This window comes from Citrus sinensis, chromosome 4 (genome assembly GCF_022201045.2).
Source record: "Citrus sinensis cultivar Valencia sweet orange chromosome 4, DVS_A1.0, whole genome shotgun sequence".
Lineage (NCBI taxonomy): Eukaryota > Viridiplantae > Streptophyta > Magnoliopsida > Sapindales > Rutaceae > Citrus > Citrus sinensis.
Genome location: NC_068559.1, coordinates 20,382,056 through 20,406,145, shown reverse-complemented (window position 1 = coordinate 20,406,145; position 24,090 = coordinate 20,382,056). Strand labels below are relative to the sequence as shown.

Genomic DNA, 24,090 nt, shown 5'->3' with positions numbered 1-24,090 from the left:
AACTGCATCCAACGGCTAGATGCAACTGTGGCACGGTGCCACAGTTGCACCGTAGCCTGATCCCTATAATTGTTGCCAAAGTGTTGGTCTGCTTTTTGTTTTTTTTTTCCCCCTTTGAATCCTTCATCATTTTATTTTTCGGTTGATCTTATATGTGAAATCTTGCTTAGGGATGGCAAAAATCCCCACGGGGACGGGTACCCTCGGGGATTTTCCCCATTCGGGGAGGGTATGGGGATAATTTCATACCCAATTTCTTATTCGGGGAGGGGACGGGGAAATTTTTTTACCCAATTTCTTATTCGGGGAGGGGACGGGGATGAGGTGGAATCCCCATCCCCTACCCATTTCCCCATTTTAATTTTTAATTTAATTTTAATTTTTTAAAATTACTAGTAAATAAATTATAAAATTTAAATTATAAAATTATAAATATTGGTAAAAATAAAAAATATCAAAATATTTATATTATTAAACTTTTAGGCCTAATTAGCTAATTAAAGTTCTAAATTTTTATTTAGGACATTAAAAAGACTGAGTAGATTCAATTAGCCAAATTTTTTTTTAATTTTGATATTCTTTAAATATTTTAAACTTAAATCTATTTTTTATTTAATTTTAGATGTTATAATTGCCCACAGCGAATCACAATTTTAATATCTAATCTAATCTAATCTAATATTTACTTTTGATTTGCTCCGATTTAACTATTGTGTTGTAAAGGGAATAGTCCACATTTATAAAGTGCCCACGCCACCATTGAAAAAGTTAATTTTGAATCTAAATTTGATTTTATTTGTAACAATTTTGTATTAGACTATTAATTTGTTCATGATAGTTTGTAAAATAAGTTTGTATCTCTTGTATGTTGCGTTACTTACTAATTTAATGTATGTGACTTTTGTAATAGATATTAATGTAAGATATATTTCGAACTTTACTTTTATTTGAATTTTTTATTTTAATATGATTAACTCAAAATCGAAAAAAAAATGTATTAGTTATTCGGGGATCGGGGACCCTCGGGGATCCCCTGTTATTATTCGGGGAGGGGATGGGGATTCTCTCAAGTAATTCTGACGGGGACGGGGAGGGGATGGGGACATACGTAAAATATCGGGGATGGGTACGGGGAGATCGGTCCCCTCCCCTCCCCTCCCCATTGCCATCCCTAATCTTGCTACAATTCACCCTGCGCATAAGTTTCATTAAATCTAAACGAAGCCAAGATGACTAGGAATTTGCGAAGTCATTTGTGGGTGGTTGGTAATTAATTAGGTATTTGGTATATTTATTTGGATTGATATTATAAGTTATGATAATATTTTGCTCACATTTGTTAACTATGCTAGATTTAACCATATGCCATTGGATTGAATTAAGTGCCATAAATTTTTGTGTGAAAATATGAGGTCTGGATTTCAAATACCGCTTATTGTGGAGAGATTATTTACACAGCAAATGATGTTAATTGACATATCATCATTTGAATGAGAAATTTTTGTTATTTGTTATTATTATTATTTTTTGGATAGATAAAAAGGAGAGATGAAAAACAAAAGGGGTGTCTGAACAACAATTACCCTTATATAATAAAAATGGCAAAATCATCGGCTTCACTAACGATCTGAGAGAAATAGACCGTCTTCTCTTTGAGAGCAAAGCCTCATTCTTAAAATAATGAGATGAGTATTATATTGTTTTGCTATTTGTTATTAGTATCATAGTATGCGATGATCAAATATTTGTAGAGTGAAGAGAAAAGCTAATAGTAAATAATTAAATCATTGGAAAAATGCACTCACTTTTAGCTAGTGTTTTTACTTCGCATCAAGTACCAACCACAGTTACCAATAGACCTTTGTTTAAATGTAAGGGTTCAAACCTCTATAAGATCTTTATGGAGTTTAGTTTCAGTATTTCTTCATTTATCTAATTGAGTGGAGACTTTTTTTCCCTTACGAAATGTGAGTAGAGTAGATATTCCTCAAATATTAGAGAGGGTTTAAAATATCTAAACAAATGTTTCAGTGTATAAATGTATGGCGGTGGTCCTAGTTGTATAATATGATTGTAAATACTAATTGTAATATCTGATATAATATCACTATGCAATCCCAATAGTAAAGATGAGAGGATGGATCAATTGAAATTGCGGTCATGCCCTTGTCAAAATAACTTACTTGAAGGATCCAATAAACATCATTGCTCTGATATCATAAACGTAAATTAATCACTGCACATGGATAATCCAGGACTGATCATTGACAGTCAAAACAATCAAACAAGCGAAAGCAAAATTTGAAAACAGTGATTATAAGTTGTATGATCATCAGGTCATGGACTGATCCAAGGCCAGAACAGTGCTAAGATTCATGGGGTTCATGTACTTGGTAGAGCCACTCATGATCTGTTGAACGATTATCCTGTTTGCTTTTTCCGAAGGATGAAATGGATCCCAGAATGCGTAGAGGTCACGGTTAGGGCACAAATTCGATAACGCTGTGCATAGGCCTAGCCCATTGTATGGTCCTTGGCCGCAGCATGCTATCTTTGATGTTACAAATCCTGCATTCATATGATACGCATGGTATTGTTAGCTTCTTATCAAGAAGCAAGAGAGAGTAGTAATTGATTTCATGTTTCCTTGTATGTATATACCATAAGCTTGAGGGTCACTGACGAAATCCATGTGCATTTGCTGAGTATTTGCACCAATAAAGATTGTTTCACCTATTTCCCTGTTCAACTCTTGCAGCATTTGAACGAGTTGTGGGTTGTACAAGGCTGCTGCTCTTTGCAGTTCTGCTGAGCATCCCCCGTCTGTGCCCCGCATGGCCAGCTCTGCTGGAACGCAACCCAGTGGTCCAGTGCCCGTCACTAGAACCCGGCGTGCTCCCAGTTCGTACAGCCTCTGCGACCAACAGTAACATTGTATTAAGAAGCCATATATACTCATCCCTGCATTGCTTTAAGATGTTTAAGAGTTTCACGAACCTTTAACTGCTTTTTGTATTCTGAGATGAGGTACTTAACATATTCTGGCAAAGGGTATTGGCGCGATCTTGCAGAGAAGGGAACCAAGTAGTAGTTATTCACAAAATCGTTTCCGCCAACAGTGATGAGAACAAGTGCTTTGTTTACAAGCTGTTTTGTATTTTGCAGTCCAATGAGAGCACTCACTCGATGCTGGTATTCTTCAAAGCAGTGCAGTTGCCTGAACAGTCTTATGATGTTTAGCTGCAATTGTAGCATTCAATTTTCATCACTGTCCTTAATTATTAACCAGTTGAAGACTGAAAACTCAAGTAGTAAATTGACTTACAAATTGAATTCCAGTGTCATTGAGAATTCCTATTCCTGCTGAAGCAAAATTGGCACCATTAAGAAGCCTCTCTCCAGTGAGCTCTGGGCTCAAGTATGGCAATGGGGATTCTGGTTGCCCAATTTGCTCACCTGACATTGCATGTGAAGTGAATAAGATAGCACGTTAATGCATCACATGAAGATGTAACATGTAAATCAAGAAACATGAGATCTTGAAAAGTGTCAGGAACTGAACTATTTGTGCAATATTTAGATGCGAATCACATAACATTATATCAGAAACATACTGATAATGTCTGGAATGTTGAGGCCATTTGAGAAACGGCCAGTGGGACGGTGGGTAGGATAATCAATCCCATAGGGAGGTGCATCTGCACGGGCAATTGTTGCTAGGTAATTGTTGTTGCCAACATCAACAAGTGAATCACCAAACACAAAGAAAGCTCTGGCCTCAGCTTGGGGAGCAACAATCAGTGCAAATACCAGGCCTAAAACTATCCAAGTACTGAAATTTAATGAAGCAGCGGCCATTGGGAAGACTTTGAGAATCTCACAAAAGCTGCTTTACGTGGAAGTAGAAATTTATGGGATGTGGATGCAAGAATGACAATGCAGTTATATAGCTTCCGCATTCTGCCTATACAGCGAAGAAAATGGCCCCTGAAATACAAAATCAAGCCAGTAAAGGTAGTTGTGCAAGCCGAGCACCAGTTTAAAGTTAAATCAATACCTTCGAATACTGGTGTGGCGTTGCAATGGTTTCAATGCAAATTTCTACTACTCGAAGCTCTAATTAAGGATGTAATTAATTAAATGTTTTGAAATGAGCTGTAGGCGTGCGGCAACAAATTTTGTTTCAACGTTACCCATTCTACTAAATATGTAAAATGGACATATTATGCACGGTAGCTTGATTCTTGGTGCTATAGACAAACTTTGGCTATACATTTATTGTCTTGCATTTTCCTTTCCTTCTCCCTATTAGTTCTCCGTATTTAATGCATTTTTCAGATGGTCTTGTTGCCATAGCCAGTGTTTTTGTATCTGATACTGTTAAACTCAAACTAATTGGTCCATTTGTTTAAGGGATATGATGAGTGATACTATCAGGTAACGTTTAGCTGTTCGCATAACGCATAAAACCCAACCACCAAATATTGCGCAGTTGAGTCGCATGTGACCATTAAGTAAGAGAATGGATACTCACATTTGCCATTTGTCCATTCATGCTTTTTAGCCTCAACATTAATCAACAAAAGGAAACACAGAGAGTTCCAGCATTGAGAACACATACACACTGCGAGTACAGTTCTTGAGTTTCACATGTATAATATTGATTTGAACATTCAACTACCAAGACCAAAAATCAAAATAATTACTTAAATCATGATCCACTGATCCTTCCTTAATGTTTTTTTTTCTCTTCTAGCCTCTGAAATAAGTGGCTTAGATTGAATTTTGATATTAACAATAAAAACATTAGGAAAAAATCCTAATCTTCCAATCATACCACAAACTTTACTACAAAAAACATGAACATATACATAATAAAGCATATAGCAAAGCACATGTTTTATATTATTAAAGCAATTTATTTATTTATTTATTTATTTTACCTACTGAGGTAAGAGTGAGGCCATACACAAAAACAGGGTATCAAAGTACAGCCATTCATCGAGACAGCCTTTCAAAGCCCGATGTACAGTGATAATCTTGCAACTGGATATTAAGGGTTCCTAACTATTAAATCACAGCTTCCTAAATGATCCATCTACCAAAAGAAATAGCAGCTAGTCCTCTACTTTTTCGGTCTGAATAATAATACACAATGAAAACAATTTAGTGCACTGCTACTAACACCAATTCAATCCTGTGGATGCTGCCCCAATGGTGTCTTAAGTTTTGCACAGAACCTGACAAACCTGTCAACTGTATTGCTCACAAGAAAATGCCATCCCTCAGAGAACCCAGGTATTGCCAATGTCTTAAGCATTTCTTTTCTCAACATAAAAGATGAGGTGATGTTACATCCATCTCAATGGCACAGTACCAACAGACAGCTCTAGTAACAATAAATGTCAACTTGATACCAGTATTTCTTACCAACCACTTGGCAGATACAAATGAATCTTCTAATACGGTCGTTTCATAGGTTCAAAAGCCAAGTGAAGAAATCACCAACCACTTGGCAGATACAAATGAATCTTCTAATACGGTCGTTTCATAGGTTCAAAAGCCAAGTGAAGAAATCCTGGGATTTCCCAAATTCTCGACTAGGAAAAGAAGTGTCTTAATACCTGAACCATGCTCATCATCAGTGACACCAGAACTAAGATACCTCCTATGAATAATCTGAGAGTAGTCGAATTAAAATTTTCTGTTGGCTTGGACTCGGCAAGAGGCTTGATGGGCAGAGAAGCAAGCTATGAAAGGATTGTTGTATCTGGCCATGAGTCATATTCAAGCAATCCTCAAATGGATTAAAATTATTGTGCTGGAGAGGAATGGTTTGGAACACCGGAGTGGATGAGCACCAGTTGTGAAGCAAGAGAGCAGTAGGCAAGTTATTAGAGCTTTGGCAACAATGAGTGGATGAAACAGCATTTGGTGAGAGAGATGATAGAGAGCCATTGTTTGAATATGCATTTGAATTTGATAATTGTTATACAGGTAATAGAAGCGAGTTCTTAAATTAACGTTGCAGTAGAGGTGGAAGCAAATTAACATAGTCTGAACAATTATTAGAAGCATACACATGTAAGCGGATGAAAGCGTGTCAGCTTCTTTCTAGAATCCACACTATGAATATGCATCCTAAACTTCAATATACTCTAGTCAAAATAAAAGTGCAGAAGAAGCCATGGCCAACATACTTCTATTAATTCTCAAATCTACAGAAGGCCCAAAAGGCTACATTTCAATGAATTACCCGATTTTCTTCAAGATGCTGCACTGTCCCATCAGAACTCAAATCAAGAAACTAACATGAGCAGAAGGAAATGATTGACCTCCCAGAAACAATTCCACTATGCATAGAACGCTCGAGTCTACAAATTCATCAGTATTTCTTTAGAAAGTTTTATCTCTTTCAAAAAATGGAGGATCAAAACATCAAAAGGTTTGTTGTTGTTCCTACAACAAAAGGTTCCATTAACAGCCGAGTCAAGAAGTAAAATAGGACGCCCAATGTAATAGAAATTGGGAGGGCGGGTAGAGCTCGACGGCACACAGACAACAAAATAAGAGTGCACCCAAGTCCAGATATAATCGCAAGGTAACAAGCATATACTGTCATCAAATCATACATAGCTGCCCTACCCACGAGAACACTATAGAAAATGAAGTCTCCAAGACCAAGTCTAATACCCCTATCCGTTATCAAACTGTTCTCCAAACTATCGCTGGCCCGCTGTCTATTATTCCCCAATAAGCTCATATCAACAAGAGGTGACATCTCCTCCTCCATAACAATCTCATTCTCCCTATTAACAGATGTTGAACGATCAGATGATGAACCACTAGACGAAAATCCATCCCTCAAATGACCAACCAATGGCAACCTCTCAACTTCATCACTGCTTCTTTCATGCATCTCATTTCCAAAAGTACCAACATTTACAGCAGAATACTCAGGATCCCCATGATTTTCTCTTCCATCCGCATTATCTCTAGACACAACCTGCAACTCCACTGACCCAGAATCAGAAACTCCGCCAAGCAAAAACCTCAAGCCTGATCTTCGGTTTCTCTCATTTTCTGAAACCGTTGGCCGAGCTTCATACACCAAAGCAGGAAGTTCCTCATCTCGACTAGAGGCCAACTCCACCAACAACTTAAGGGGCCCACCAGGCGCCAAAACTGCAAACAGATCATATAAAGCCAATGCCAGTAGCAAGGCCCACGTAGTCCACTCAGGCAGCTTTGTAAACCAGGCTGCCATAATGATTCCCATGCACACCATATACGCTTGCCTCAACAGAATCGGTATCCCACCCGAAAACAGAGACAACACACCCACAATAGTGAAGTTAAAAAGCAGTACAAAGCATGTAAATGCATCGACAGGTATAGAGAATTGCTGAATGATCGACAAAAAGATCGAACCTCCCATTGTACCTAGCCAAGAACACAGTAACACCTCCGCATGAGCAAAATCCACTACACACACACATATATATTAAAAAAACACAAAGCAGCAGCTAAAATCAAATCAAATCAATGAGGCATAAGTATTACAAATAATAAGCAAATGGGCAATCAAGAAAATGGTGAATAAGGGCGAAAGGGCAGGTACCTAAGACGAAAAAGGCGGAGAAGCGCACGTAATTCTTCAAGAAGTTGGTGAAGTTATAGTAATAAAGGAGGACGAGGAGGAAAGTGACGATGGCGATGAGGATGACGAAGACAAGGGCGTTGAGGACGGCGCCCTCGAGCTTCTGGGTGGAGGAGTCGTCGGGGCGTTCGAGGTACACGAGATTGGCGGCGGTCCGGAATGGATCGGAGGCACCGGACAAGGACTGCTCCGATGGGGAAAGAGAGTAGACTAAGAGAACCACAAGGAGCATGCAGAGGGAGACTGGCGTCATCACGCCGATGATCTCGCTTCCGATGCTATCTAAAATGCTCGACTCCATTGCTGCTACCTAACGACTTTCGTCACTGCATTTTTTTTTTCTTTCTTTTTCTTTTTCTTTTCTTCTGGGACGAAAGATAGAATCTATCATCAATCAAATGGGAGAAGTGCGCGATTAGGGGGAATAATCTTATGATGCTTTTCGAAATTGAAATTGTTTGGCACGGCACTTAACCCTCTCTTTATTTTCTTTCTTTCTTTTTTTTAATATTTTAATTTATTTATTTATTATCAAAATTTAGTTTTTTTTTTTCAAATATATATTAAAATTTAGTTTGTAATTTTATGTTGAATGGAGAAATTCCATAACTCAGGTTACGTTCTGAAGATGGGACTGGACATAATAATAACATTTTCTCTGGCAGAGTGAAACATTAAAAAAAAAGAAAAGAAAAGAAGAAGACTGTAAATTCTAGAGCTGGTAAAACGGGTCGTGTTCGTGTTGTGTCAGTTTTGTGTTGTGTCAAATTTAAATCGACCCAAACTCGACCCATTAAATAATCGTATTAAAATATTGAGACCCAAACCCGACACGAAAAAATAATCGAATTACCCAATAATCCGCTTAATATCTATATATTAAACAAAAGTTACATCAAATATTTACATTTTATCATACATATGTAACATACATACATTCATACATTCATACATACATACATAATTTATCAATATTATAAAATATACATATCTACTAAAATATTACACACACTATTGAGGTTTTAATTATATATATGTAAATAATATTATATATCAATATTATAAAATATACATGTCTACCAATATTTTATACATTTACACTATTAAAGCTCTAAATGTATTTAAAATTTTATAAATAAAATATTGTGTCTATATTCATCCTTTTAAAGAATAAAAAAAATCATCTCTAATATTTGAGTTTTGATGACAAGAATCTGCAAATTATTTTAAAATAGAAAATATAATCGGGTCATTGATCAGATAAATGGGTCAAGAATTTTAACCCTAACCCGACACAGAAAAAATTCGTGTTGACCCAAACCCGGCCCATTTAATAATCGTGTTAAATTCGATGACCCATACCCATTTATTGGTGTCGTATTCGTGTCGGGTAATCGAGTCGTGACAAATTTTGCCAGCTCTAGTAAATTCCATCCAACTACATTTTGGTTCATCATGCTACTATCAATTATCTAATATGTGGTTAAATATTTAAAAAAAAATGGTCTTATAAAAAAACTTAAAGAAACAAAAAGATGGTGCCATTTACAACAAACATTTCATAATCACCCATAAATAACGTTTTAATTTTGCCTCCAATACTTTTAGGTAGTGTTTACTTGCTAGAGTGAGAGTGTGGAGTGTGGATTCCTTCCACTTCAGTATTTATTTACCTTAAAAAATAGGAGAGTGAGAGTAGGAATCCGTGGATTCCACTCAATTTTAGAGTGGGGAGTGAGATTCCCACTCCTATGGGGGGAGGTGGGAGTGGGAATCCACTCCCACCTCTTCCCATTTTATCCTTATAATTAAAATAAAAATAAATAAATAATATTTAATAAAATAAATAATATCATATTTAATAAAATAAATAATATCATATTTATTAAAAATAATAATTATATCATATTTATTTTATTAAATTTAATAAAATAAAAATAAATAAATATTATATTTAAATTAATAATATTAAACATTAATTTTAATAAATATTATTTATTTATTTAATTAATAATAATAAATATTTTATTCTAAAAAAATATTAATTTTGTACTATATTATCAATAATAATATTTCATTTGTGTTGCTATTATTAATAATTTTTATTCACATAATTTAAATTAAAATTAATAAAAAATTATGATTTACATAATTAAGAATATTAGTAATTATTATTAATTTATAAATATAATAAAATATTTATTTTATTTTCCAAATATATTTTTTATTAATTTTTTAATTACAAATTATAATTCTGTACATAAGGATAAAATTATAATTTAAAACAATTTACTCCCAATCCAAGACAAAGTAAACAAATAATTGGGATTCTGATTGACAATCCATACTTTCATTTAGTCTAAGTAAACACCCTACTCTCACTCACATTCCACACTCCTAATCCAAAGATTCCCATTCCTCATGATTCGCACTCCAATCCAAAAAGTAAACGCAGCATTATAGTGATAGTTGACATATGCCTTTTTAGTGATCGTGTATGAATATATTTAATTTTATTTATTAACCACTTATCACTTGATTTTTTTTTTTTATATAAAAGAGATAAAATCCTTTTCATCCTTAGAGTTTTATATAATTGCTCATTTCATTCTTATTTTTTAAATAATAGCCTAAAATTTTATTCCGTTAATTCAACGTTAGTTAAATGCTATTTGTTAGTAATTCGTTGAGGGCAAAAAAAATTCTATTAAAGAGAAAATTAGAAAAAAATAAATAAAAATTGACATATAACTAAAAATAATTTTTATCTAATCCCACTAAACATGAAATATCGAAAAAAAGATGAAAACTTCTATTTCAAGTAATTATTTTACAATTCTCTCTATTTTGACGGCATGAAAACCCTATGAACCTTAGATCTAAGTACAAAAAATAATCACAATTTTCGTATTTTTACAAGTATACTCTCTAATTACATTATGAGCCTACTTGGGGAGACAATGGTAATGATTTGGGGAGACAATAATGGTAAAAGAAGAGTGGTGGTAAAGCTCAAAATAAAAATTAATTAAAGATTAAGAAGATATTCAATATATGCAAGCAAATAAAAATTAGCTGTTTTTTTAGTTTTTGTATTAATTACAATTTGTTGCTTATGATGATTATTCAGTGGCTATATCAAACTATTTCATCATTGATTTCATTTAAAATAAATTAATAAATTTTGTAGTGTTTTTTAATTATGTAAAAAAATTTATTTTAATTTAATTTGTATCACTTTAATGAAAAATTCTATTTTGCCCTCAACAAATTACTAGTTAACGACGTTAAACTAACGGTGAGTTAGTGGAAAGATGTTTTAAATTATTGTTTAAAAAATAGGGATGAAATTGGTTATTTCATGAAATTATAAGAATGAAATTAATTTTTTTCCTAGGTAAAATTAAGAAAATCTTAATCCTTCAAGTTAGCTTTATCTAACTTAAACCTCAGCGAAGAGAGGGCTTAATGGTCCCATAATTTTCAAACTAAAAATTGTATTTATTAATATTAGGGGCAAGATATACCCTTAGATAGGATACATTTTTTTTTTTATATATCTTGAAAATTAATATAATCTTGCCTTTATCTTACCAGCCAAACGTGGCCTTGTACTGATACTTATTTAAAAGAATTAATTTGAATTTTGACCACTTATTAAGCAAAAGTTTTTTCAAATTAATATATTAAAATATGCAAATAATCATAATTATAAGCAAATTAATACTGGCTACATTATGCATTTATATAACTATCTATATATATATATAGCAAAGAAGCGAACTTTATCATAAAATCATACTATTTAAGTTACCAGCGATAATGTTAGCTAATGCTCTACCCGACGAGCTCGTCCGGAAAATTCTGGAATCCGGAGTTCAAAACCGCAGTTTCACCTATAAGGATTTGTGCTGCCTCTCGATCGCCTGTAGGCGCCTCCACCGATTGTCCGCAGAAGACTCCCTCTGGTCCCACTTACTCTCCTCCGATTTCCCGAACAATTCCTCCCATTCATCATCATCATCATCGGCGTCGTCAATCAAAGCCGTCTATCGAACTAGATTTGAGAAGGACAGGGAGAGGAAACTAGCGGCGCATAGAAGGGCTGTGCTGAGGAAAGAGTGTCAAGTGGCCGAGAATTTGAGGAAGGTTCGAGAAATTGAATGTAAGTTGCGAGACGAGGCCGATAAATTGAAATTTACATCTGCCGAGCTTTCGAATTTACGCAGAGCCAGGTAATCGGTAATCCTTCATTCAATTAATAGTCATGAAAGTTCCTTAATTTAATTATTTCTGTGTAGTAGCAGCTTTAAATTGATGTACAATATAGCGAAGCAGACCTTGAACAAAAAATGCTGCTGATTATGATAATTACTTGGTGTTAGAAGTATGTAACTTCTAGGTTTAGAAATGTAGAAATTAAAAATTTCTGATAGATTTGGTGCTCATTAACTCGTGGTGATAAGATAGTGTGAATTGGTACTTTCAGGCAAGCTTCTGTGGCGTTGAATGTGTGGCAGCCAGAAGTTGTTAGGGGTAGACAGAAACAAATAGTTGAGCAAAGTGTTGTTCCTGCTGAATCTAGATTGCATGCACTCGAGATGGAACTTAGGCTTTGCCAGCAACAAATTGCAGGTTTTGAAAAGGCATATGTAAGTGTCTACCTCGGTTGATATCTATAATTCCTTTATTTATTATTATTATTGGTTAAAATTTAAGGCATTTTGTGTTAACTTTGGAAATTGGATGTTAGTGTTTGTGACATGCGTGGATGGATAAATTTGATGAGTGAAATTAATTTAGCCATTTGAGGAATTTGCATGTCATAAATATCCGAGTGAGTTTTGAGCTTTATGTTTGCATGTCATCATTTGCTTTATAGTTTACTAATTTGCATGTTAATTATCCAAGTGAAATGCACGTCATTGCATGCGCTAAATGCAATCACGAACCTGCAAAAGTGGTGTAATTAGGAATTTATTTTGTTTTTAGTTTAGTTTTGCTCGAAGACTAACAAAGTCTAGTTTTGAGGGTATTCCCTCTAATCCTATATTTGTTGCATACTTTGTTTATATTTTCAGTCAATTGAATTACTTATCAATTGAAGCTTACGGAGTACACATGCACAAATGGATGAATTTAGGAAGATAAACAAAAACTAATTCAATTGGGGATCACAGCTTGGGGCTACATGTGAAAGGAAAAAGCTTCAATTGGTTTCCCATAAATTAATTAACTGAAAATATGAATACAAGTAACCAACAATGTAAGATTGGACGACAAATAAATAATTAAAATTCCCCTATCAGTGGACATGCAATGTGGTTTATTTCGATTTATGTTGAAGAGGAACATAGAATTTATTTGTAACTCTTTGATATTTTTCTTGGCAGAGGGAGCAGAGGCAAAGGCTTGACAAGGCAAAGAAAGAGTTGAATGTCATGAAATATCATCCTTTACGAGAGTATAACTTGACTAGTAGTGAGGACAATGAACGCAACAAAAAGAGCAAGAAATCGAAAACGTGCAATTATTGTAAGTCACTGGATTCTTGTTCTTTCTATAAAGAATAAAATATCTACTACATGTTTTCAGAGACCTTTCCAGTAATATGAATGAGATGAATTTATGCTTTATTGGATTTTGAATCTACCCATTTCTAGTACTGTTGGGGATGGCATAATTATTTCTTATATGGATGCAGTTACTGGAGATGGATTTTCGGAGGTCAGTCAGAACTCGAAGAAAATAAAGAATTGCAGTTTCAACAACTGACTGATGCAATCATCGCTTATTGGAACTTGAAAAAAAAAATGGAACAAATTCACAAGGATTCTTTCAAAATTGGGGGGGAAAAAAGGGGTGAACCAAAGAATATGATGGAACATTTAAAAGTCTGTAAGGTTTCACCTTACCTTCAAACCTCAACTGGAAAACAAAAGGTGAATTCAAAGTCCAACCTGAATTCTCCGGATTCATGTTCAAAAGAGGTGAAGCTCTCACCTTACTTCCAGAAGGTATACAACAGAGAGAAGAAATTGTGGAGATTAAAACGTGTGTGAAGAGTAAGGCTGGTCTTTTCTGCCTCAGAGAAGCTAGACAAGGCTTACAAAAGAAGAAGTCTGTATATCAACACATGGAAGCCTCAGATGGTTCTAGTTATTTGTATGGTTCTAAGCCAAATACCGGTTTCCAGGCTGGAGGTGTCATATCTGACCTCTCAACACTGAGCTTTGATGTGAAGACTGCTGCTGAGGTTGCTAAAGACGAGATAGAGAAGATTATGCAAATCTTAAAAGGAAGGGCAATAATGATAAAAAGCCTCTGTCCATAGCATTTGGAGGAGAGTCAGAGTTACGCAACTCAACTGTCACGAATAGGGATTAGGGAATTATGCAGCCGATGCATATGCAGTATTATTATTTTCTGCAGGAAAGTGGTATCAAGTGAGGCCTATTACTTGCTAAATTATCAATGGGAGTACCATTGCTGTAGTAGAAGTTCCTTGTGATAGTGGTTTCCTTTTGTTGACTTTAGTGACCTGCATGTATATGGTGATTGCAAACAATGTCTTTCAGGTCAGCGTATTTACTTGCATTAGTTATGAGCGGGTCAGATCATTAGTTTAAGCTGCCAATGATTGATGTAGAACCAGACTGCAGGCTATATTTGTTAAGATAATTTATCTCTATCATGGGGCTCTAGCTAGATTTGTTTAGATAATTTTTATCTGCCATAGGGCTGTAGCTCAAGTGATGAACTATTCAAAATACTTGAAAAATAAGAGAAGTGGAGTTTTCCTGTCCTATCAACTGGATTTTTGTTTTGATCCGTGTGTTGACTATTTGTGGATTAGACTTTATTTTTTTAAAAAATATTTTTCCAGCGACATTGTTTTTCATATTGAAATTGTAACCCGGTTTACTCTGGGGCATGTTTGCAGTCCCCTATGCTCCTCTGAGTTCCTATTCTGTGTTTTTTTCTACTAGTCTTCCGAACTTGTGATCTCATGTCACATAAACCACATGGTTCTCAAATTTGTAAAATAGAATACAAATGAGGAAGTTGGTGTTATCAAATCTGATTAATGTTATTCATCTTTTATGGATGCAACTTATTACTGGATATTGTGTTATATATAGTCTGTTGTCCTTCTAACCCTTGATTCAATGGCAAAAACATTGATATGAGAGCAAGCAATGATCTCACTTCTACTGTTTATATTGGAGCTCATGCTTGATGTAGGTAGCTCTCCTGGTTTTGACAAGCTATTTTGTTTGTGGATATGGTAATGTTTGACGTGTAGAATTGATGCGAGCAAAGGAAGCTGTAAGTATACAGTCTCCAAATATTCCGTTATGTTTTTCAAGTTCTTCGCTAGATTTTTCAACTTTTTTGTTCTATTTCAATCTCTCAATGAGTTTGTAACCTCGCCATAGGAACTTTAACTGTTGCCTTATTACACTGCCACCTTAGAGGGTTGATTGTAGGCATTTGAGTATACTTTGGATTTCCCTTGAACCACGGCTCTAATAAGTGGTTTACAGTGTTTCTGGTCTGACACTTAATGCAACTGCGGTAGAAGTCGGGATCTAGTAATTCCTTGTTCATGGGAATTGAAGTAGCAAAAGATTTAGAAATTAGCAGAAAGATGCTGAAAGGGGGAAACAAAAGATTTTATATTAGCTGCGCAAGCTGTAGATAAACCCAAGTAAAAATTGCCCAAAATCAAACCTTCTAGATTGAAAATCGGCAACGAATTCAATGGTTTTCAATGAAGGGTTTATATTACAGAATTTGGTTAGATGAGTGTTTGAGATACAGCTGGGAACTTCTGGATTTGGGATTTCTAATAATGTAATATATTCCTTCATATAAATGGAGAAGGTGAAGTGTTCATAATTATCCATCTCCCTTCTTCAATCCCCAATCCCCAATTTAAAATGCAAAGTGTGTTTCATGTGGTAGTTGCTACACCAATGCAATCTTCATTTTAACTCGACTTGATATGGCTATAATTGCTGAGATTTTCAATCATATAAAATCTCAAATAAAAAAATATTGTACATGATAATAATCTTAGACCTATTTTGAATATACAACAATTAAAAAAAAAAAAAAACTCATTAAGTTGGGATTCAAAAAAGAGTGATGCTAGGCATCTAGAAAGACGAGAGAAGCACGAGAGAATCTGTTTTCTTTATTATTTTTTATTGATATTTTTATTTTTTTAATTAAAGAAAGGTGAGAGATTTTGGGAGAGACGTGTTTCTCTCGCCTTTCTAGATACCAAGTATTTTCCTTAAAAAAAAAAATTGTGGTGCTCGTGAATAGTTTTATCACGTGTTTAAGTGACGGTTAGTTATTAATAACGTGATGTTTAAATACTATTAGATTTTAGATCAATAAGTAACACGTTAAGTGTTGCATTAGTCCCTGCTCAAAAATAAAATATGGGCAGGGAACTATGGGTGCCCACGTGTGACATTTTGAAACCAATTAAAAATTATTAAAATGCTTAAAGAAAATGACACGACGGATTTGGAGACAGAGGCATAATTTAGGCCGCAAATTTTGTTGACGGGGCTGGTGACCTCTAAATTACTCTCCGCCCTAAAATTTTGGAAATCTTTGAATGCAAACGTGTTCCCTTAGTTTGCATAAACTGATATCCCGCGGCTAAATGGTATGCTTTCTGTTCTGATATGTACGCGTCTTCACTACAACACAAATTAGTCCTTTTTGGTTCAGCAAGTTTTACTAGTTCGCCTAACTGGGTATTGAAACAGATTGACCATTAATTTATCTTCAGGTTTCAGTTATGTGTATGCGCTCCTGTGTAACAATAGATCTCCAGGTGTTTTGGGTTGTGCACTTGTGCTGAAATAGAATACCATTTTGGACAAATATTTGAACTGTGTTAGTGGAGTTAATATTTTTTTTGTTTTTTGAAAAGAGAAATTCTCATAAAATCAAGATGAGAAACCTCAAAGATAACAAGATAGTTCTCGTGGAAAATCTTCAATCAAAACAAATGATCTGCAAAGCTAAATCATTACAGCTTGACTGTGGGTTCTTGAGATATATTATTGAATCCTAAACTCATAATTTGGTATAAAAACACCCCTTTTTTTTTTTAAAAAAAAAAAAAAACATGGACGTTTATTGTGCTTGAAAATCGTACCAGCTCCCAACATATCGTCGTTGTAGTCTTGTCTTTTCTTTGTATTATTGGTTTAGCATACTTCTAGCCCTTGTGAAACACATTAAATGATCCCCCTCTAATATCAGCGTTATGAGGGACAATCTCTCTTTGCTTTTACGACAGGAGATTGAACCAACCGCGTTATCTCTTTGAAAATTATCGAAAAGACAAAAACTTCGATGAAAAATTTATACATAATTCACATAATATTATTGGAATATTTTGTAACTCCCACTATTAATCTTTTTTTTTTTTAACCACGAGGTATTTTGGGGAGGACTCCAACTGTAGGAGGCACCTTTAAACTTGTACCATAACCTAGATTAGAAGTTCGCGCTCGAACCGGGAAGCACAGGTTCTCCCAACAAAAGCGACTTCCCTATTACTCGAACTGGAGAGCAAATCCAATCAACTTACTTAAAAAGACTCTATTACCAGTGAAACCAACACTTTATTGGTAACTATTAATCTTTCTGTTACCACCTGACAAAGTAATTCAGTGTAAATATGTGTATGCATGATAATCGTACCATTTCTCTTACCATACGACAAAGTCGAGACACAAATTAAATTACACCTCTACCCCTAAACTCACATCACAGAGAGAGAGAGAGAGAGAGAGGTTCATGAGAAAGAGAAATAAAGACTTAAGGACTGTGAGGTTCCCCAACTTTGGTGAAGAGCTACTGTGGCATACATGTGAGTCAGAAAGGAAAGCTAGAGAAGATATTCAACTTGGGTGTCCAGATTGACTGTGCATTTAAAAGGAAATTTTACAATTAATAAAGATTGGCCAGGTCATCACTTCAGCCATATAGCTATCAAAATCACCAACTGGGTTTCTAGTAAAATAACAATAAAATAAGGTTGCTTCCTTCTCATATCGTCAAGTCACCAATGTATATAAATACTCTCGCTTAGACTTGTGGGTACTATTTGAAAGCCTTGACAACAAAACAAAGAAAAGAGATAGTGAAGCCAAATTATCATTATTATTATTCTTCGTAGTAGCGGCCATGGGAAGACCTCCTTGCTGTGATAAAGTTGGAATCAAGAAAGGTCCATGGACCCCTGAAGAAGACATCATTTTAGTTTCTTATATCCAAGAACATGGTCCAGGAAACTGGAGATCAGTGCCCACGAACACAGGTAACTATTTATACAATTAAAATTTTCAAGCTTATGTAAAATATATCTTATTAATTTGTCTTGAATTTTGATCAATCAATCGGTTTTGTGTTTTGCAAATTGAAAGGGTTGTTAAGGTGTAGCAAAAGTTGCAGGCTTAGATGGACTAACTACCTCAGACCAGGCATCAAGAGAGGCAATTTCACTCCTCATGAAGAAGGGATGATCATTCATTTGCAAGCTTTATTGGGTAACAAGTAATCTTCAAACATATATCCCACTTTTTTTTTCTTTTAATAGCTTTTTAATATTGGTAAAAAATATATATATGTGTATATATTAATTTTGTTTTTGATGAAGTTAAATTTGTATTAATGTTTTTGATGAGTAGGTGGGCAGCAATAGCTTCATATCTGCCACAAAGAACAGATAATGATATAAAGAACTACTGGAACACGCATCTGAAGAAGAAGCTCAAGAAGTTTCAATCAGCAGCTTTGGAACCCCATATGCCTCAAGACTCATCAGCTACCAGTAATAATACTCACCCGTTTTCGAAGACAGGCAACAGCTTCAGTAATGAAAGAAGGAGCTTAGATTTTTCCAACCAAGCCGCCTCAAATAATAATCTCAGGCTACACCAACAAGGCAGCTCCTATGCTTCGAGCACAGAGAACATTTCCCGTCTGCTCGAAGGCTGGATGAGATCATCACCAAAGACTAGTAGTAATAGTTCCAGCGCACTTCTGATCAAAGGAAATGGAAATATTTTTGACAATAGAAGCATTGAGAATTCGATTGGTACTTACAGGCCGAAAGAGGAGCAAGAGGGTGGCGGTAGTGGGGGTGGTGGGGGTGGGGGTGATTTGATTTCAAATGAAGAATTTATATCAATTTTGTCATTTGAGCAGAATTTGAACAATGTGACATGGGACAAGGCCAGTACTGGTGACTCAAGTGCAAAGGGCAGTAGTACTCAAGACTCTGCAAATAATGAAGATCAGAGTACTAAAGTTAATAATAATAATAATGATAACAATGATATCATAGCAAATGCTGAGAAGAAGCAAAGATCTGATCAGAACATCCATAATCCTCCATTATCATTTCTTGAGAAGTGGCTCTTGGATGAATCAACTGGTCAAGTTGAGGAGATTAATCAGATTATGGAATTATCTGATTCAATGTTCTGATATAATTGTCTTCTTCTTCTTGTGTTTTTTTTTTTTGGGTGGGTTATTTTTCTTTGTTTTAGTTTGAGTTTTTTAAATCAATGGATAAAAAAATAAAGTAGCACTAGAGAAAAAAAAATTTAAGAGTTTGATTTCTGTATGGGGTTTAGACTTGTAGTTGAGATTCTGAAAAGTTGGGATCTCTCTCTTTGTAAAATGTAATTAGCTTTAGAGTACGAGAAGTAAGCTAATCACAGTTACTTACTCTTTTAATGTGTTTTTGCATGAATTTTAATTAAGTTGCAATAGAATTTGTAAAATCTACTCACTATTCTTGTAATTAGTCCATATCACTTTGTGGTTGTGCTAAATTATTTAGGACGATATTAGTAATTTGGTGTCTGACTCACTTTAAAAATGAAAAACGAAAATGATTATATATATTTCATACCTACATTGGCACACAAGATCCTTAAAAGTCTAAAAGAACCCAAATCTAAAGAAAATCTTCATATTACTTTTACGCAAGAGTTAGGATGAAATCATATTGACAAACGTCATGTTTCAATTTAAAAACACCTAATTCTTTCGTGTTACCGCCTAGAAACTCATGAATTAATGTTAATAAAAAATAGAATGATGTCTATAATTGAGATTAGGACTCTATGCAGAAGCTATTAGCTTAATATAGCTTACTTTTGTAGTGGGTATGATTCGTGCAAAATAGGATTAAAATTAATGATAATTAGAAACGTGAACACTCAACCTTTTTCTTGTATGGGCGTGTGATGTATAAATGCAAAGTTAATTAGTCGAAGCAATTAAAAGAGAATGAGATCCTATAGCATATATTTGAGAGGAATAATAGCCAGATACATAGAAAGTAAATTGCATAATGTCACGAAAGTCTTGCATCTAAATGAGGCAAAAATGGTTGCCTCAACTCTTTCTTTTTGGAAATTATTATGAGAGAAACATGTGATCCTCTTGACCTTTCGGTGTGTGACAACAATCCATGCAAAATCTTTCACAAGTTAGCGAAAAATTACAAGAAAAACTTTCACTTAAGTCTCTATTACATATTTTTATAATAATTCATTTTCATTGCTGGTATTAAAGCGTCAATAAAAATAAATAAATAAATTGTTGAAAGATAAATGTGACAACCAAATTTACATATTATCAATTATCCGACATGTATAAATATTTTCAAAAAAATTTAAAAGAAACCCGAATGGTAAAGATGAAGAAACTTTGAAATTTTTTATTTTTTATTTTTTTATTTTTAATAGCAAAATGACTCAATGGTTCCTATTGAAGATGGGCATGTGACATAGTAAGCTTGCAGCTAATCATGCATCAAAAAGCTAGCAAAAAGAGAAAATGTGGGTAGCCAGAAAAGGAAAAATTAAATGAAATGGTGCTCTGAACTCATTTATTTGCGGTGACTTAAGCATGTTATAGCCTCAGTATTTTTGCATTTTCTCTCTGGCGAAAGCGTGTACTATAATAATATCCTACAATTTAGGTAGCTCATTATACATTTCTCTTTGGCACTTCATAACTAGACTCAGTGTTCATCATATATAAAATTTGTTTATTTATTCTGGTAGTAGCAATCACTACTCATTGTATAAATTAGACTGTGTTATAATTTTTAGGTAGTAAATGGGTGTACCAATGAATTCAAAATAAAAAAGGACAATGCACGTACGTATTTTATTAGATATTGGCGTAACAACTTCTCTGTGTAGTAATTAGCATCAATGGAGATTGGTAGATGGAGTAATACTTCAATATCTTTATTTAAAAAAAAGAAAAATTCCCTATTTGTCATTTTTTAGCTTTGATTTTCTTTTCAGTAAAAAGATAATTATTAAACGAAAAATACTGGATTTATCTTCTAAGTCATAGACATAATTCTCTTTTACATCATAACATTTTCAAAAGTTTAATAATGTTACAAATTTTACCTTGTTGATAAATAATAAATGAGTTTATATACATGTATATGTATGTGTGTGTGTATAGAAATATTTTAATTCAAAATTTTAAATTGCGGAAAAATCTGACAGAAAAACACATAAATTGTGCAGTTTAAACACTTTAAGTTTTAAGTTTGTTACACCCTATGGTTTTAAAATTTTCTGAAACTTTTCCCGCATTTGAAGATCGCAAAGCAGAAAACTATACATCTTGCATGATGTACTTTTCAGAGAAGTTCTGGATTACATGTCCATTTTTAGCTATCAAGAAATTCACAAAAATCCTAGTAACTAGAAAGTACTTCAATTTAAAAGAACATTTTATGAAAGCACTTACATACATATCATGTATATATTACGATTATTAATATTCGTTTTCTTATAACTAACACAGTGGGTTTTCCAATATTCAATATTCATACATGATAAAAAAACTAGCAACAAGAGGAAACATTTGTGTAGCTTAAAAAAAAAAAAAATAATAATAATAAATAGAACCTCCTCTTGTAAATCTTTTGAAAAGATTTCTACTTTCTCGAAGAACATTTTTATTTTATTCAAAAGAAGTTTAAATCAGAAGAGAACTTAAGATCCGGTTATTATTATCTATCACTTGTGGTGATTATCATATTAAGTAATATTTGTTCAAAGAGAAGATACAGATTAAAAAAAAAAAATTTAACAAGTTAACGAGGCGTACGTGCATGGTGCTGTTAAACATATTTTATACGAGAGGTCCACAAGATATCATCTTGATACGTTTTGATGATAACATTGAACTTGTTAGGTTAATTTTATTTCTGTATCTTTGATGTGTTTTGATGACCCATTAACGTGTTAGGTTTCTCTCTTTTATCACACAACATACAGCAAGCAATTTAATTAACACGTTCACACTGAAAGCAAACCCTGGCTATCAATATTGGTTAACCCATTTAATTAAACAACCAAAAGGAAAAAGGAAAAAAAAAATGAAGAATAATCTACCTTGCTATATGTCTCTTCAAATTTCATGAATACATTATGTATATGTCACTTCTGTTGATTTGTTTTATAATAAACCAAAACCCTACTTCAAATGAAACCCATCATCACATCACTTTCAGACTTTGCTATCGATTCTACCTAACATTGCATGGCTGGCATGTGAAGTAAGAGCCACCTCCTCTGGTTATGATCCTCATGAATTGCCTCTTTTTCTTTGCAAGAAAATTAATTATGAATAAAAATGCCAAGGGACCACAAGTAGCAAATCCTTAAACCTTAGTTAAATCATAAATATTAATATTAGGAACCTAATTTCACAAAGCATTTGTTTAGTTGAGTAATTTTTCGTCCTATTCTTGAGGTTGAGGGTTTCATTTTTTTTCATAATGAAAATTGACTTTCTTCCAAGTGTTTGGAAATAAACCCAATCGATTCTAAGATATAAAACTAAAATGTTCTGGGTAATTAAAAAGAAAAAAAAAATCACATTCAATATTTTCACAAAAAGCTGAGACACTTGGCAGGCACTTTCTAATAAGCATAGGGTGAGGAAGAGTCTGACAGTTCATAAATTTTCAGCCAAGAGTCTTACAATAATCCCAAATTATAATAATATTGCCATCGATTACTATGTGATCCCACTGCTTTGAATGCAAACTTAAATTCTGTCTTATCTCAACATCAATTCATTTAGTGTACTCCCCTGCTATACGCTTGGGGAAATGAAAATTCAGCCAAACATTATCATTATGATTATTATATAATGTTTCAAAAGCAAATCAACGTCTCTGCCATAATTTTTGAAAATGAAATGAGCCAAGTCCACTGCATTTATTGTGTGAACTTTATTGCCTTCAAATTAGGCTAAATATTTATGGGCCACCTGGGATGATGATGATAATTGATGCCAATTTTGTCGTCTAGTTCATGCATAAGGTCATAAAATTTTTTTTTTAACCTAATTAACCTTTGACAAACAAATATAATTAGAACTGTCAATTAGGAATGGCGTATACGTAGCTATGGATGGATTATCCATCCATGTGAAAATTTATAATTATCCATAACCGACATGTAAATTTATAATTATTCATAATCGGTATGTTTATATTCATATTTAATTTTAAATATTAGATTTAGACGTGGATTTTATCCACATAGATATCGATATTCATGAATGTTTATGAATATTAAATTTATATTTTTAAATTAAAAAATAATATAACCAATTAATAATTATATTTTTAAGCAAATTAACAAAATATGACATTATGAAATTCTTATTTACCTTTATTTATATTTCCTAAAATCATTAATTTTTAAAAGGTCACTAAAAATTATTTAATAAAAATATAATAATAAAACAAATATCACCAATGTTACTGTTATGTGATATCACCAGAGTTACTGCTCCGTGATGGTGGCGAAAATACCACCCAAAAGGATGATGGCAGCAACTCAATGTCATCGATTAATTGTGATGGTGGTGGTGAGTTGCACCGCCACCTTATTCATTTTCGGCAGCTTCCGATGAGTTTGATAGTCATCTCACTAATGCTTTAGGAATGCAGTGCGAGAAAAATCCCGACATCCGGTAAAATAGAATAGAAACAAGCAAAATGCTTTTAGTTAGTTTTGTGCCCCTGAATTAAAATATTTTTCTATGTTTTTTTTGGGAAGGTATATTTAAGAATATATGTTTTTGTTCAGGATTTTTTTTATTCATTTTTTAAAATCCAAATTTACCGGAAAATGGATTTGATATTCATCCAATATCTATTTGAATATATTAAAAAACACGCACATCTATAAATATTTTAAATAGATATTTTTTGGTCCAATTGAACTGGATATATAAATATCTAATTTGGATGGACCAATTTGCCATCTCTACCGTCAATAATGATGCAAGTTCTTAATAGAAAAGAAAAATTAGTTTTGATAAATTTATAA

General features: G+C 33.7%; 4 protein-coding genes across 5 annotated transcripts; 2 read left to right on the top strand and 2 right to left on the bottom strand.

Moving 5' to 3' along the window:
* Positions 1-2,332: 2,332 nt before the first annotated feature.
* LOC102610302 (GDSL esterase/lipase At5g33370-like) lies at positions 2,333-3,858 on the bottom strand. Its single transcript, XM_025100726.2, has 5 exons — positions 3,615-3,858; positions 3,326-3,456; positions 2,998-3,240; positions 2,662-2,914; positions 2,333-2,568 (listed from the first exon to the last, which is right to left on the bottom strand). The coding sequence occupies exons 1-5, from the start codon at positions 3,856-3,858 to the stop codon at positions 2,333-2,335; spliced, it is 1,107 nt and encodes a 368-aa protein (XP_024956494.2).
* A 1,645-nt stretch (positions 3,859-5,503) lies between these two features.
* On the bottom strand, positions 5,504-8,114 carry LOC102610609 (presenilin-like protein At1g08700). 2 transcript variants are annotated; one of them, XM_025101222.2, is made up of 2 exons: positions 7,622-8,114; positions 5,504-7,485 (listed from the first exon to the last, which is right to left on the bottom strand). In XM_025101222.2, the coding sequence occupies exons 1-2, from the start codon at positions 7,959-7,961 to the stop codon at positions 6,431-6,433; spliced, it is 1,395 nt and encodes a 464-aa protein (XP_024956990.1). In that variant the 5' UTR covers positions 7,962-8,114; the 3' UTR covers positions 5,504-6,430. The 2 variants fall into 2 exon arrangements, with proteins under 2 accessions (XP_024956990.1, XP_006484792.1); XM_006484729.4 differs by having other exon boundaries at positions 5,504-7,443; positions 7,622-8,113.
* Positions 8,115-11,441: 3,327 nt separating this feature from the next.
* LOC102610920 (F-box protein SKIP24) lies at positions 11,442-14,472 on the top strand. Its single transcript, XM_006484730.4, has 4 exons — positions 11,442-11,895; positions 12,150-12,312; positions 13,054-13,195; positions 13,365-14,472. Exons 1-4 carry the CDS (start codon positions 11,483-11,485, stop codon positions 13,433-13,435), a joined length of 789 nt encoding a protein of 262 aa, XP_006484793.1. The 5' UTR covers positions 11,442-11,482; the 3' UTR covers positions 13,436-14,472.
* Positions 14,473-17,768: 3,296 nt separating this feature from the next.
* LOC102631490 (transcription factor MYB60) lies at positions 17,769-19,438 on the top strand. Its single transcript, XM_052439107.1, has 3 exons — positions 17,769-18,014; positions 18,121-18,250; positions 18,385-19,438. The coding sequence occupies exons 1-3, from the start codon at positions 17,882-17,884 to the stop codon at positions 19,184-19,186; spliced, it is 1,065 nt and encodes a 354-aa protein (XP_052295067.1). The 5' UTR covers positions 17,769-17,881; the 3' UTR covers positions 19,187-19,438.
* The last annotated feature ends 4,652 nt before the right edge of the window (positions 19,439-24,090 follow it).

Bases quoted from the DNA above. Each gene is read 5' to 3' on its own strand.
- LOC102610302 (XM_025100726.2), bottom strand. From the start codon at position 3,858: ATGGCCGCTGCTTCATTAAATTTCAGTACTTGGATAGTTTTAGGCCTG. The intron at 3,241-3,325 runs GTAAGTCAATTT...CTACAATTGCAG, and splicing joins ATGACACTGGAATTCAATTT to CTAAACATCATAAGACTGTT. The intron at 2,569-2,661 runs GTATATACATAC...ATATGAATGCAG, and splicing joins CAGTGACCCTCAAGCTTATG to GATTTGTAACATCAAAGATA.
- LOC102610609 (XM_025101222.2), bottom strand. From the start codon at position 7,961: ATGGAGTCGAGCATTTTAGATAGCATCGGAAGCGAGATCATCGGCGTG. The intron at 7,486-7,621 runs GTACCTGCCCTT...GTGTGTGTGTAG, and splicing joins CTCCGCCTTTTTCGTCTTAG to TGGATTTTGCTCATGCGGAG.
- LOC102610920 (XM_006484730.4), top strand. From the start codon at position 11,483: ATGTTAGCTAATGCTCTACCCGACGAGCTCGTCCGGAAAATTCTGGAA. The intron at 11,896-12,149 runs GTAATCGGTAAT...TGGTACTTTCAG, and splicing joins TCGAATTTACGCAGAGCCAG to GCAAGCTTCTGTGGCGTTGA. The intron at 13,196-13,364 runs GTAAGTCACTGG...ATATGGATGCAG, and splicing joins ATCGAAAACGTGCAATTATT to TTACTGGAGATGGATTTTCG.
- LOC102631490 (XM_052439107.1), top strand. From the start codon at position 17,882: ATGGGAAGACCTCCTTGCTGTGATAAAGTTGGAATCAAGAAAGGTCCA. The intron at 18,015-18,120 runs GTAACTATTTAT...GCAAATTGAAAG, and splicing joins ATCAGTGCCCACGAACACAG to GGTTGTTAAGGTGTAGCAAA. The intron at 18,251-18,384 runs GTAATCTTCAAA...TTTGATGAGTAG, and splicing joins CAAGCTTTATTGGGTAACAA to GTGGGCAGCAATAGCTTCAT.